Source organism: Orycteropus afer, unplaced genomic scaffold, assembly GCF_000298275.1.
Source record: "Orycteropus afer afer isolate SDZICR_OR568_19922 unplaced genomic scaffold, OryAfe1.0 scaffold00059, whole genome shotgun sequence".
NCBI classification, from domain to species: Eukaryota; Metazoa; Chordata; class Mammalia; order Tubulidentata; family Orycteropodidae; genus Orycteropus; species Orycteropus afer.
This window is the reverse complement of record NW_006921646.1, coordinates 3,262,037-3,273,928: the sequence shown is the minus strand read 5'-3', so window position 1 is coordinate 3,273,928 and position 11,892 is coordinate 3,262,037. Positions and strand designations below refer to the sequence as shown.

The 11,892-nt window shown below is 51.3% G+C and overlaps 1 protein-coding gene across 1 annotated transcript in view; it reads right to left on the bottom strand.

Moving 5' to 3' along the window:
- The window catches only part of SCUBE3 (signal peptide, CUB domain and EGF like domain containing 3), a 43,311-nt gene extending 34,350 nt beyond the window's left edge, over nt 1-8,961 (bottom strand). The window contains exon 1 of the mRNA XM_007939368.2: nt 8,877-8,961. Coding sequence (XP_007937559.1) covers nt 8,877-8,961 — 85 coding nt within the window. The remainder of the gene's footprint in view (nt 1-8,876) is intronic.
- Nucleotides 8,962-11,892: the final 2,931 nt, after the last annotated feature.

Below are 11,892 nucleotides of genomic sequence, written 5' to 3'. Positions count from 1 at the left end.
GGGTTTGAACAGCCAGCCTTCTGGTTAGCAGTCAGGTGCCTTAGGCACTATGCTACCAGAGCTCCTTCCCATTATATTACCATAGCAAAAATCGGGGTGGGAGTAATTGTGAGCACAGTTGCCCAGTAAGAAGGCCAGAAGCAGCATTCACACATGACCGTGACATCCCTCTTTCCCCAGCCAGGCCAGCCCAAGGTGTGTGGTGAGTCTTTCTCACTCCCCCTATTTTCTTCTCCTTAAACATCAAATGTCACACATCATGAAGACCCCTCTCAGGTGCCACCACTGGAAGCTGTGACTGCTTTGCCTTCTCTAATTTGCTTTCTCTTAACTCCTATGGCTTTTATTGTTAGGTTCTCTGGCCACCTGCCAATCCCTGCCTTGTGATACCTCTTGTATTGATATACCTTGTACCATTATTTAACTTTTGTTAGTGTTGTTGTTAGGTGCCTTGGAGTCAGTTCTAACTCACTGTAACTCTCTGTATAACAAAATGAAGCCTTGCCCAGTCTTGTGCCATCCTCACAATCATTACTACAGCTGAGCCTCTTACTGCAGCAACCGTGTCATCAATCCATCTCACTAAGAGTCTTCCTCTCTTTTGCTGACCCTTTACTTTACCAAGCAAGATGTCATTCTCCAGGGACTGGTCCCTCTGACAACATATCCAAAGTAAATGAGATGAAGTCTCACCATCCTGGCTTCTTAGGAGCATTTTAACCATACTTCTTCCAACACAGATTTGTTTGTTCTTTTCTGGCTGTCCATGCTATATTCAATATTCTTCGCCAACACCATGTTGTTGTTGTTGTTGTTGTTCTGTGCCGTCGAGTCGGACCCGACTCATAGTGACCCCTCCTTGGGTTTCCAAGGCAGTATCACTACAGAAGTAGATTGCCCCATCTTCCTTCCGAGGAGTTCTGAGTCAAACCCACCAGCCTTCTGGTTAGCAGTCAAGTGCCTTAGGCACTATGCTACCAGAGCTCCCTGCCAACATCATAGTGACATAATGTAACTCCTGGTGTATGTGAATTATCTTCCTACTGGACTATAAGCTCTTGAAGGCCATGACTTATCAATCTTTGAATATGTAAAAGTATTCTAGCCACCATGCTGCAGCTAGAGTAAAAGTTGAGCACATGCATTCAATCATTCATACAATATTTACTGAGTACCTGTAATGTGCCAAGCACTGTGCTAGGTGCTGGGTATTCAGCATTGAACAAAAGAAACAAACTGATGGTGAAGCCATCAGTAAATATTTGTTAAATAGATGAGTGGGTGGATGGATGGGTGGGTGAGTGGATGAGGTCCATGTCTGTGGTATCCTGTTCTTCTGTTTGTGGCTTCTTCACTCTCCTGTGCCCTCACAACTTTTCTGGTTAGAGGGCAGTCCTAAGAAGTTTAGTCCTAAGTTAAGGGGTAGGGAGATAGGAAATTCAGAGGAGGGAAGATAACCAGTTAAAGGCACTTATTAGGTTAGTGCTGGGTCAGAAGAAACCTAGGCTCAATTAATCATAAGATCTCAGGGCCCTCAGAAGTCATCTGAAATCAGGTATAGGTGTCTCTTCTAGAGCACTCACGTCAAGGCAGGTGTTCCCCAGTCTCAGTGCTAACACCTTTGATGATGGGGTACCAGGGGCCACCTAAGGCAAGCATTGCATTGCTGCTCCTGGGCTGTCCCCTCTTCTTCCCTCCATGCTGCCTCCCACATCCAAGCAACATCCAAATTAGAACCAGCCCAGTCTTTGGCCATGATATCCTAACCTTCAGCATGTACACAGGTACCCATATATGTGCACATCTGGTCTCATGCTTCAACAAAATGGCAGTTAAGGAAAGGAGGAGTCTGCCTTCCCAGCTCCAGCTTCTCAAGCTGTCTTCCCAGTTTGGAACTGACTGGGGTCTGTGACCTTGGCTCAGGCCTGGGCCCATCCTTAGCCTGGACAAGGCCTGGACAGAGGTAAGGGAATCTCAGAGAGAATATTCAAGAAGCCTCACAAATGACTGCTTCTTGACCCCAAGGAGAGGAGATGGAGCACTTTCTTCTTTTTAGAAAAGTCCCTTCCCTCTCACACAAGCTTAGCCTGCCCCACTGAGCAGTCAGGAAAAACACTTGGTGCTTGGCATTGTGGAGGGGAAGGGGACTGAGTGTGAAAGCCACAGTATCACTCACTGGGGGACCATCATGAGTTTCTCTTTGATCTCCTCCCCTACCCCTAGTCCAGCTCTTTGCTAATTTGAACATGTCCCAAATAGGCAGGAATTTTTTTTTTCCATGTGGACAAAACCAACATCCTTGACTCAGGGGACTTTAGAGGATGTTTGGGACAAGGGTTGGGGATGAGGAGAAGAGAACAGACATTGGGAAGTGAGGGGCAGGGAGGCAAGCAGTAGGCAGAGGCAGGTTCCAATGTCCTATTAATTGGTTGTTGAGTGGAGAGGTTGTCTTCTCTCTCTAAAGAAAAATAACAACATAAACAATGACAACGTCAGATTTGTATTATTCCATTAAGTATACAAAGTTATTTCATTTGGTCCTCAAACAGTCTTGTCTGTCATTATACAGATGAGCAAACTGAAGCCCAGAGAGGGTATCTTAGGCAAGACTGCCCAGAGAAGGTATCTTAGGCAGGACTGCCCAGAGAGGGTATCTTAGGCAAGAGCCAATAGTCAGTGCAGAGCCAGGACCCAGGTCTACTGACAACCCAGCCCAGTGCTCTCACACTGTGTACTGTCTTCTGTAAGCATTCAAGGGAGGAATCCATGCCTTAGCCATTATTGTGCTTTACCCCATCCCAACACAGCACTCAGGTGGGCATGATGCAAGCATCTAATACATAACTATGGAATGGAATGGAACTGAAATATAGGATGATCCCGGTAGGAAATCTATAGCAGACTTGAGGCTTTGGGCATGGGGCAGCATGGAAGGAGGGCAGGGCTGAGTGGTGAGCAAGGAGGGAGGGCAGTGTGCCATGGTGAGCGCAGATGAGATTGCAGTAAGGAAAGAGTAGGTGGGGCAGCAGTGGGCAGGTGTCGCCTGCCCTTGGATCCACTATGCTGGGGCCAAGCAGGTGGTTAGAAACAAAAACAAACACCAGGGATACAGGTTCCTGCTGTTAACAGCTTCAAACCGCCAGAGGAAAACTCCAAATAAATATAATTAGAAACTTGTAAAAACGTCCTCTCTGTAAACCTGCTCCCCAGGGTCCACCCTTGACGCGCCCCCTCCTTCTCTCAGTGGCCCCCTCTCAAATGCCCACATGCCCTGACACTCCACCCTCATCCATGGATTCCTCAGATCTGTTTCCTTATCCTGGTTCCTCCCTCTGGCCCAGTGCTTCCTGCCCACGTCTCTCCTCAGTTTGTCACTGTCAGTGACCAGACCTGAAGAGCCCCTGGCCTGGTGTTCTGAAATCCAAACCCTACAGCTCTCTAGGGCAGTGGCTCCAGCCACAGGGAAAACCATAGGTAAGAGGGAGGGCCACAGCGCCCTCTTTAGGGCTCATCATCCCGCCTGTGCTGCCAAACTGCAGCATCCATTTGCAAAGTGGAATCCCTGGGTGGTCCAGACAGTTAATGCCCTCACTGCTAACCAAAAGGTGGAAAGTTCAAATCCACTCAGAGGTGCCTCAGAAGAAAGGCCTGGTGATCTATGGAAAAAATCCACCATTGAAAACCTTATGGAGCACAGTTCTCTGACACACATGGGGTTGCCGGGAGGCAGAATCGACTTGACAGCAACTGGTTTTTTAAATTCACAAACTACAAAACAGTGCCTTGTTCTGAAGAGGGAAGGTGTCTAGAGTGAGGCAGAACACAGAGGGCTAGTCTTGGAGTTAAGAATATGGTGGAGCCAAGGACAAGGGCCCAGCACAGAGAGTATCCAGTTCCCAGAACATCAACATCTCAGCTCTACTTCCTAACTTCATTGGCTACATACACTCAGACCCACACATTTGTTCTTCAGGGGCTATTTCCAGAGGCACATGCCTTGCTTAAGGACACAGTAAGAACTATCTGGGACTTGCGGCCCCAGGAAACTTGGAGGAAGAAAGGAAGTGTAGTTAAGTGACTAGACAGGCAGGGAGAAGTGAAGCAGGGTCCAGGAAGAAAGGGCCTGAGATTCAGGGGCAGTCACTGGGGAGGCCAGGCTGCAGGACTGCGTCTTACCACAGCACCTTCCACCCTCAGCAGGAAGGATTTCAATGAAATGTGCAGAATCTCCAAGCTGAAAACCAAACCAGACCAAACCCACTGCTATCATGTCAACTGTGACTCATAGCAATCCTATAGCACAGGGTAGAACTGACCCCATAGGATTTCCAAGACTGTAAATCTTTATGGAAGCAGACTGCCTCATCTTTCTCCCACAGAGCAGTTGGTGGGTTCGAACCACTGAGCTTTCAGTTAGCAGCCAAATGTATTAACCATTATGTCACCAGAGCTCCTAGACCACTGATACTCTAGGCCACTTCACAAGTAAGAAAGAGAATTTCTATTGTTTCCTTAGAGGCCCCAATCCTTAGTGCATTTAACTAAACCCACTGGCACCACAGCTACTCTAGTGCCATCTGGGGCTGGCACTGTTTAACTATGGGAGAAGGAGAGTGGCCACTCTGGTTATAGAGGGGCCAATGGGGGAGGAAGAGGGTCTATGTTGCCTATTAGCCCAGACTCCCTCTTTCACTCCCCAGACATCGTTAGGTTGACTGCAGTCTCACAGTTCTCCCAAAGGCCTGGCAGTCACCTTCCCTCTGTTTCCAGACTCCTGTCTTCTCTCTGAACCTAGAGAAGCCGTCCCCAGGTCTGGGCCTCTTGCGGGCACTGCCAGTCTCAGAGCAGCTCTGCAGTTTCCAGCCCTGACAGGGACTCTTTCTTGTAAGCGGTCATGTGCTAGGGGTACGGGACGTCAAAGGAGGCCCACACCCTGACACGCAGGGACCAGAGTCTGGAAGTAGGGGCTGGGGAGGAGGGAATTTCAGGCTGCAAGCTCTTCCACTCACATCATCTCAGAAGGATCTAAAACCATCCACTCCCTTCCCCCACCCACAATTTGAAGCATTGGACCCAGCCATTCCACTTTTCTTTACTTCTCCAAGTAAAACAAAACGCACATTGCCCCGCTTCCTTCTCCCTCTTACTGGAGCCCTGCGTGTGCCCCAGCCCCAGTCATGCACACGCACGCTCATACACCCCATGAATGCACACCTCACATTCCCAAACTCACACCCAGGGCCGGCTCCTTTTACAACAGGTCCCAGCCGCTCACATCTCAAACCGGTTCTCATGCTCTCAGATTCCTGAAGGCTTCAGAAAACAATCTCATCTGGGGGTTGCTGATACTCTCTTCTTTCTCTGCCTGCAGTTAATTCTGGCCTCAGCAGTCCTGCCTAGGGTCTTTCAGCCCCTCTCTCATTCCACCCTGCAAGAGACTCAAGGAGGTGAGGGGTGGGAGTGGAGGGCAGGGAAAAGTTTCTGTACCCACCCCCACAGGCTTTCCCCAAGCCCCAGGGAACATGTCATTGAGACAAGAGAGGTCAAAGGGAGTCTGGAGGAATTTCTAAGCAGTCCACCCCTCCTTCTCCACTCCTTCTGGAAAAATAGAGGGGGGCTGCTAGAAGGAACTGCTTGAAGATCAGGCTCTGAGAGGGTCTCTCTCCGTTTCTCTGTCTGTCTGTCTCTCTCTCCAGTGTGGCCTGGACCAGGCATAGGTAGTAGCCGGCTGCCCACGGGGCCACCCTCACCCGCTGACACGGTTATGGTTTTCATTTCATATTTTGGAGGGAGGGGCTAGGAGGAACAGTCCCCTCACTGTAAGAGCTGGCCACAGGAGCCGAGGAAAGCGGGGAGGAGAGGAAACAGCCACATTAAAGAGGAAGAGAGGGGTGGGGGAAAGAAAGAGAGAGATATATACACTCAGAGACCCAGAGAGACACACCGAGACAGAGAGACACTGTTTGCCACCAGATGAAAGCTCTCAGTCCCAGGGATGGTGTTACTTGGAAACTCTAAATACATGACTTTATCAAAACTCTATCCCTAACGAGGAGAGAAAACAACCAGGTAAACTAAATGGCCAGGATAACTCTGCCGAAGCCTGCCCCAGGGGACAGGGGGCAAATTTCCCTGCTCCCCCACCCTGGACCTTTTCATTCAGCTGTAACCTGAGCCCTACCCAAGGATTAGGTCTTTTTAACCACTGCCACCCCTTTCCCAGCCCCCCCCCCCAAAAAAAAGCAAAGCAAATTAATGCTTTTAAGTTAACAATTATCTTGGTTATCCAGTCTGTCTACTTTAAAATACACAGACAAACACTTGAAAAACACTCAAAACCATGTACACTCATGCTCATTCACTCCCAGTAACACAAGTTACCTACCACTCAGCCACACACAGTTCTCATAGGCACGAACACATCCACGTTCACACTCAGCATCAGCTAAATCTCCCAGGGGTGATCGTGGTCTTTCTCTCTCACACACACACCCCTTTACACTCCCTTCCTTGCTTTCCTCTTCATTCCATACAAAGTAGGTTCTTCCACTGTGGGACTCTCCAGAGAAAAGGGACTGAGACCCAGATATCAGAAGTATTAGTAATCCCATGCAAGATACTTTTGAAGGGTATTTGCATTTTAAAGATATCCCACAGCAAAGGCATACTTCCTGGCACTGGTAATATCTGGGAGACCTATTTTGGGGGCAAGGGAGGCCTCCCTGGTGCCTGCAGCATTGTCTTTGGGTAAGGTTGTAAGGTTGCCCTGCCAGGTCAATACCTCTCCTTCCCACAGCCTTTACCTACAGATTTGGGTCTAGAGACAGCCCGCTAACCCAGCAAACTTGCTGTTAGGCAATCTCCAGCAGTCTCAGTTATAGATTTCCTCAACAGCAGGGTAAAGGTAGCTGAAACAAGGAGCTTCATTTCTAAGCCAAGCTAGACTCAGGGATCAGAAGGAAGAAAGATGCCAAGCTAATCACAAAGCAGTCCAAGCAAGTGCTAACCCGTGAACTGAGATGAGCAGTGGAGAAAACTACTAGTCTGTAAGTTCCTAGAGGGCAAGGGCCTCTACTCTCAGCTGCATTTCCCACAGCACCCAGCAGGGTGTCCAGTAAATGAGGGATGGAATTCTGAGTCCTTCTGCCCCTGAATGATGGGCCAATCGCCCAGGCTTAAGATCCCTGGCTTGATAGCACTTGTCCCTTCTAGAGCTCTTCATCTGTCCCTGGGACCCCCTTGAATCCACTGCAGCTCTTCCAACCCCACCCCCTCACTAGGCCACCATAGACATTGGCTCCAACTTGAAAGAGGCCCTTATCTTGTCTCTAGATTACTGCACAAAATCTGTTCCTTCTTTCAGACTAAACTCCCCAGCTAATTCCATGTTATGAGTAAGTCAGCACACACTACAAAAGCCAGCTTTGTTTATGAAAACACAAGCAAATCCACAGTGGGGAGAGGGGCAGCTCCCAGCTGGGTATGGAAGGGGTGGTGAGCTGTCTGGAACCAGGACAGGAGAAGGGGCAGTTAGGGGTTGGAAAGGCATGGGGGTGGGGTCTGGTATTTTGACAGGTGAGGGTCTCTAGGGCTCCAGTTTTGTAAATGGGCAGGTTGGAGAGGCACTGTTTTGGGAGTTGCTGAAAAGGCATTGATACAGCAGCTTACTTTTAACAGAGCAGGAGCCCATCCAGTCCCCGGAACAGCTTAAGAGCCAAGTGCTCTGGCTCAGGACATAGTGACCTCACTGCCAGACACTTGGGCTTCCACAACTCCCAAGTTCAACTTTCCCTTCTAGCCCAGCCATCTCACCCAGCCTGGTTTCAGAAGACCCTAGGACAATAGGCAGAATCATATCTTCCCGGGCAAAGCCTTGCCAGAAGGACTTTTCTTTTTGACCATATAAATCTCTTCATCAGTAAGGATGTGATGGGGGAGGGGTGCAACAAGAGGTCAAGGGGGAGGGGAAGCTGTCCCCAAGAGAACTGTCCTCACACTAGCATGGTTTCTGCTAGCACAGCTGATGACATGAAACTACTTAGCTTTGGGACTGGCAAGACCATGAGCCTGGGGTCAGGGATGGGGGCAGGAGGGCCTCCCTGTCTCTTTAATTCCTAGAGGGATCTGTCAAAGCTCCCCGGCCTGGAATTTTACTTTGTTATTTTAATGCAATTCTGACCTGGATTTAAATGGAATTGGAAACCCGAGGCCTTAATAAATAAATATTATGATAAGAAATGAAAGCCATGCGAGACGAAAGAGATTTCCCCCAAAGAGGCAGAAACACAACATTCTTGCCAGGAGCCAGTCACAGAAGTTTTTCTTCTCTTCAGCCCCCAACCATCCAGTGAGAGATGAGTTGGTTTTTCCATAAAAAGGCCCTCTTTTTCTTTAACACTTTTCCACTGATATGACAGCAACTTCGAAATTTCTGTCTAACTTTGCATAAGGATTGGGGGTGCGAGGAAGAAATGTATGGCATGGCTGAGAAGTTTTCCTTCTCTGTCTCTCCAGCTCACAACTTTAAGTTTCTGGCAATGTTTAAGAGGAGACTCTCTCTCAGACTTTGGAGGAAAAGAAGGCTTTCGAAGAAGCTTGAAGTGGCAGTGAAGTCAGGCAGGATCCTAAGGTGCATGGTCACTTCGGCCCACCGCGCCAACTTCTCACTCCTCCGTACCGCCCCGGGCTCCTCCAGGCGCTCGCCCCAGGCGCGGCCCCCAGAGATCAGGTCCCCAGACAGGGTGTCCGGGAACACAGGACCCGGTCCTGACAGCAGCCCGCTTCCCAGCACCTGCCCTACCCCTTGGAAATCGCGCCCCGACCCGGGGGCCCCGCGGCCCCGGCAGACCCAGGGCCGCGGGCCCCTCCTTCCTTACCTTGCGCGGCTTTGCTGTGTTGGGCGGCGCGGGCGTGGACCAGCAGGACCAGCAGGCAGAGCCCGGGCACGCACCCCGAGCCCATGGCTGGAGCTTTGGGCTGCTGAGGCAGGTCTCGCAGCCAGGGAAGGACGGAAGCCGACCCGGCCCCCAAGCGCCGCAGAGGGAAGAGGAGGGGGCACCCCGCCGGGGCAGGGCGGTGGGCTGCGGGCGCGGGGTGCGGACCGCGGCGCCCTCGGCAGCAAGCTCCAGATGCTGCCGGCTCCTCCCGGCCAGACGCGGGGAAAGCGAGCCGAGAGCGCGACAAGGCGAGAGGGGCGCTCGGCACCGTGGACGGAGGGGCACCCCCGCCCTCTCCAAGACGGGCTCTGCTAGCGGTGGCGGCCCGTGCTGCTCCGTCTAATCCCACCCAATTCCCAGCTTCGCCGGGAGAGAGGGGCAGCCCAGAGAGCGCGCAGAGCCCGAGAGAGGGACCTGAGAAAGGGGAGGGGAAACGCCGCGCCAGAAACACGCCCTTTCTGCCTCTCTTTCTTCCTCTCTTGCTCTTTCTCCGTCTCTCAAGCTCCGTCTCTTTTTCTTCGCCTTTCTCCTCCTCCTCCTCTTTCTCCTCCTCTCCTCGCTCCTTTTCGTTTTCTTCCTCCTCCCCCTCCACCACCTCCTTTTTCGTGCCCTTTTTCTTTCAAAGGGGCCTCGGCGCGGCGGCCGCTCCCCCTGCGCGCCCGGGCGCGGCGGCCCCCTCCCCAAGCTGCCGGGCCGCTGCCTGCAGGAATTTACAATCCGGCGCTGGGGGAGCGGGCCCGATCTCCATGGAGACGGCTTCCCCGGGAGCAAGGAGGTCAGGCGCAGACCGCGCACAATCAATGGATCAATGCAAACCCTACTCGGCTCCAGACCAAACAGCACCCAGCTCTGGCTCGTCCTCTCTCCCCGCGGGAAGAGTGGGGGATCGAGGGTGCGCCCTCGCGTTCGCACGCGAGGAGGGCTGTGCGGCGCAGGTTTGCACGCACACACCCACGAGGAAACAAAGAGGACGTGAAGTGTCAGAGAGGCTGAGGCAGACGTGGACTCACGGGCACTCAGGCATTTCCACTGACACGCGGAACACAGCCCCATAGGACCTTGTCACGGAGAGCAGCCCTCCTAAGTCTTAACCCCCACCACACCTTCATCTTCAGGACTCTATCTCCATTCCTCCAGCTGAGTCTACTTTGAGGACCAAGGAGAAGTAGCCTTCCTTCTGCACCCTGCTAAAACTGCCAGCCTACAGTAAATGCCCTAGTAATTAAGGCCTCGGACACAGCCCACTGAACCCTCTTACCCATACAGACCTGGGTTTTCGTGTATCCACGCTCCCGAGTTCAGCACACAGGGCAAAAGTGAACCCACAGAACCATGACTGTGTATGCAAACAGTGTTCTCCTCCAAATCTTCCCTTAAACAGTTTCAAAACGTCGTCCTGATCATTCCTGACCTTCCCATCCCTCCAACTGTAGGGGGAGCAGAAGAAAGAGAAGAGGTATGTCAAAAATAGGGGCAAAGTGTGCTGAAGGAGCACACACCAGTAATGCCTCAGTGCCACCAGCCTCCTGACTTCATTCACCCACTGTGAACCTTCTCTCCTCCCATCATAGAGAAAAAGGGAAAGAGTTCTTGAAAGGTGGTGGGGGCTTTCTTGGAATGTGGAACTGTGGTCAGGCTGAGACCATGCCAGGCCCCAGCTAGCTACTACTTTCAGAGCCAATTTTCTGCAAGGCAGAATCTGCTGGGACCCAGCTTAGCTTCACTGAGCTCTCAGGGAATCCAGGAGGAAGGGGCAGTGACCAGGCTCTCCCTGAAGATAACTCACTTCTTAGAACCTTTACATTGTACCCTACATCAACTGGGGTGAGGGTTGGGCTTTGTCAACTGCCTCCCTAATCCCCAGCTGAGCCCCTTCTTTCACTAGGGATTGAGTAGAAAGAGTAGGATGGTGCAAGCAAACTGAGGCATCTGGGTGTCTTGTCCCAGCTCTCTCTTGGAACAGAGATTAACTTTGGGCAAGTCACTTGTCAGTGGGCCCCGGTTTCCTCATCTGGAAAATAAGAGTGTTGGATTTGCTTAGTGGTGGGAGCCTGGAAGAGGTGGTCTTGAGAACCCTTGCATTTCTTGAGAGGTGACCACTGGAACAGGGGCATGTAGATCATGAGAATGGTGTGGAGGCCAGAGATTGGTTGGACCAGATGATATCCAGGTCCCTTCTAGCACTGTCACTCTAGCATTCCCTCCTTCATTCCACTGGCAAGCCCCTCCCCCTTGCGGTAGCTTTGCTTGCTGCCACCATTTATATGTAAGGCTGGGGAACAAGTGCTAACTTGCCATCTTCTTTTCCTAAACAAGAGAGTGGTGAGAGAGAGAAAATCAGAAGCTGCCAGACTGCCTGATCTATATGGGGGCAAAGGGACAGCCGGGGAGCCCTCAAGGCAGGAGGGGTGACTATACTCTGTTTTGCTCTACCTTTCTTCTGTTTGCTTTGGGCACTAGTGTGAGCTCCTCTGGGTCCCTAAGAGTGGCCTCAGCCTACCCTTCTCTCCAGTTCAGTGTAATTTACTGGTCCCCTAAGTGTGGACATTGCCCTGGTTTAGTAGGAGAGAGACTTGGGCAGTTGCCCTACCTAAAGTGCTACATCTCTGGGAGCCTGGGTGTTGTTTTCCTTATCCTGCTAGCTTTGCCTCTGCTCATTTCTCTGCTTCTCTAAGACCAGGTGACCCTTTCTTACACATCTGAACAGAAGAGGCAGACTGTTCCCCAGTCTGGTTCCAGCCCTTTGGAAGGTTGTGTAGGGGCACAGACAGGGTTTATATCACTGGGACACTGAATTGGTCACATTGCCCTCTGCCCTGTCTGCTACTGCAGGATTCACATCTGGACAGTGACTTTGAAGATGACAAGGAAGGAATAATGAGATAGCTCTTGCAAGTGGTGCTGCAGAAGCAATGACATATGCTATACCTTCAGTGGTAGGGGAAAATTGTCCAGG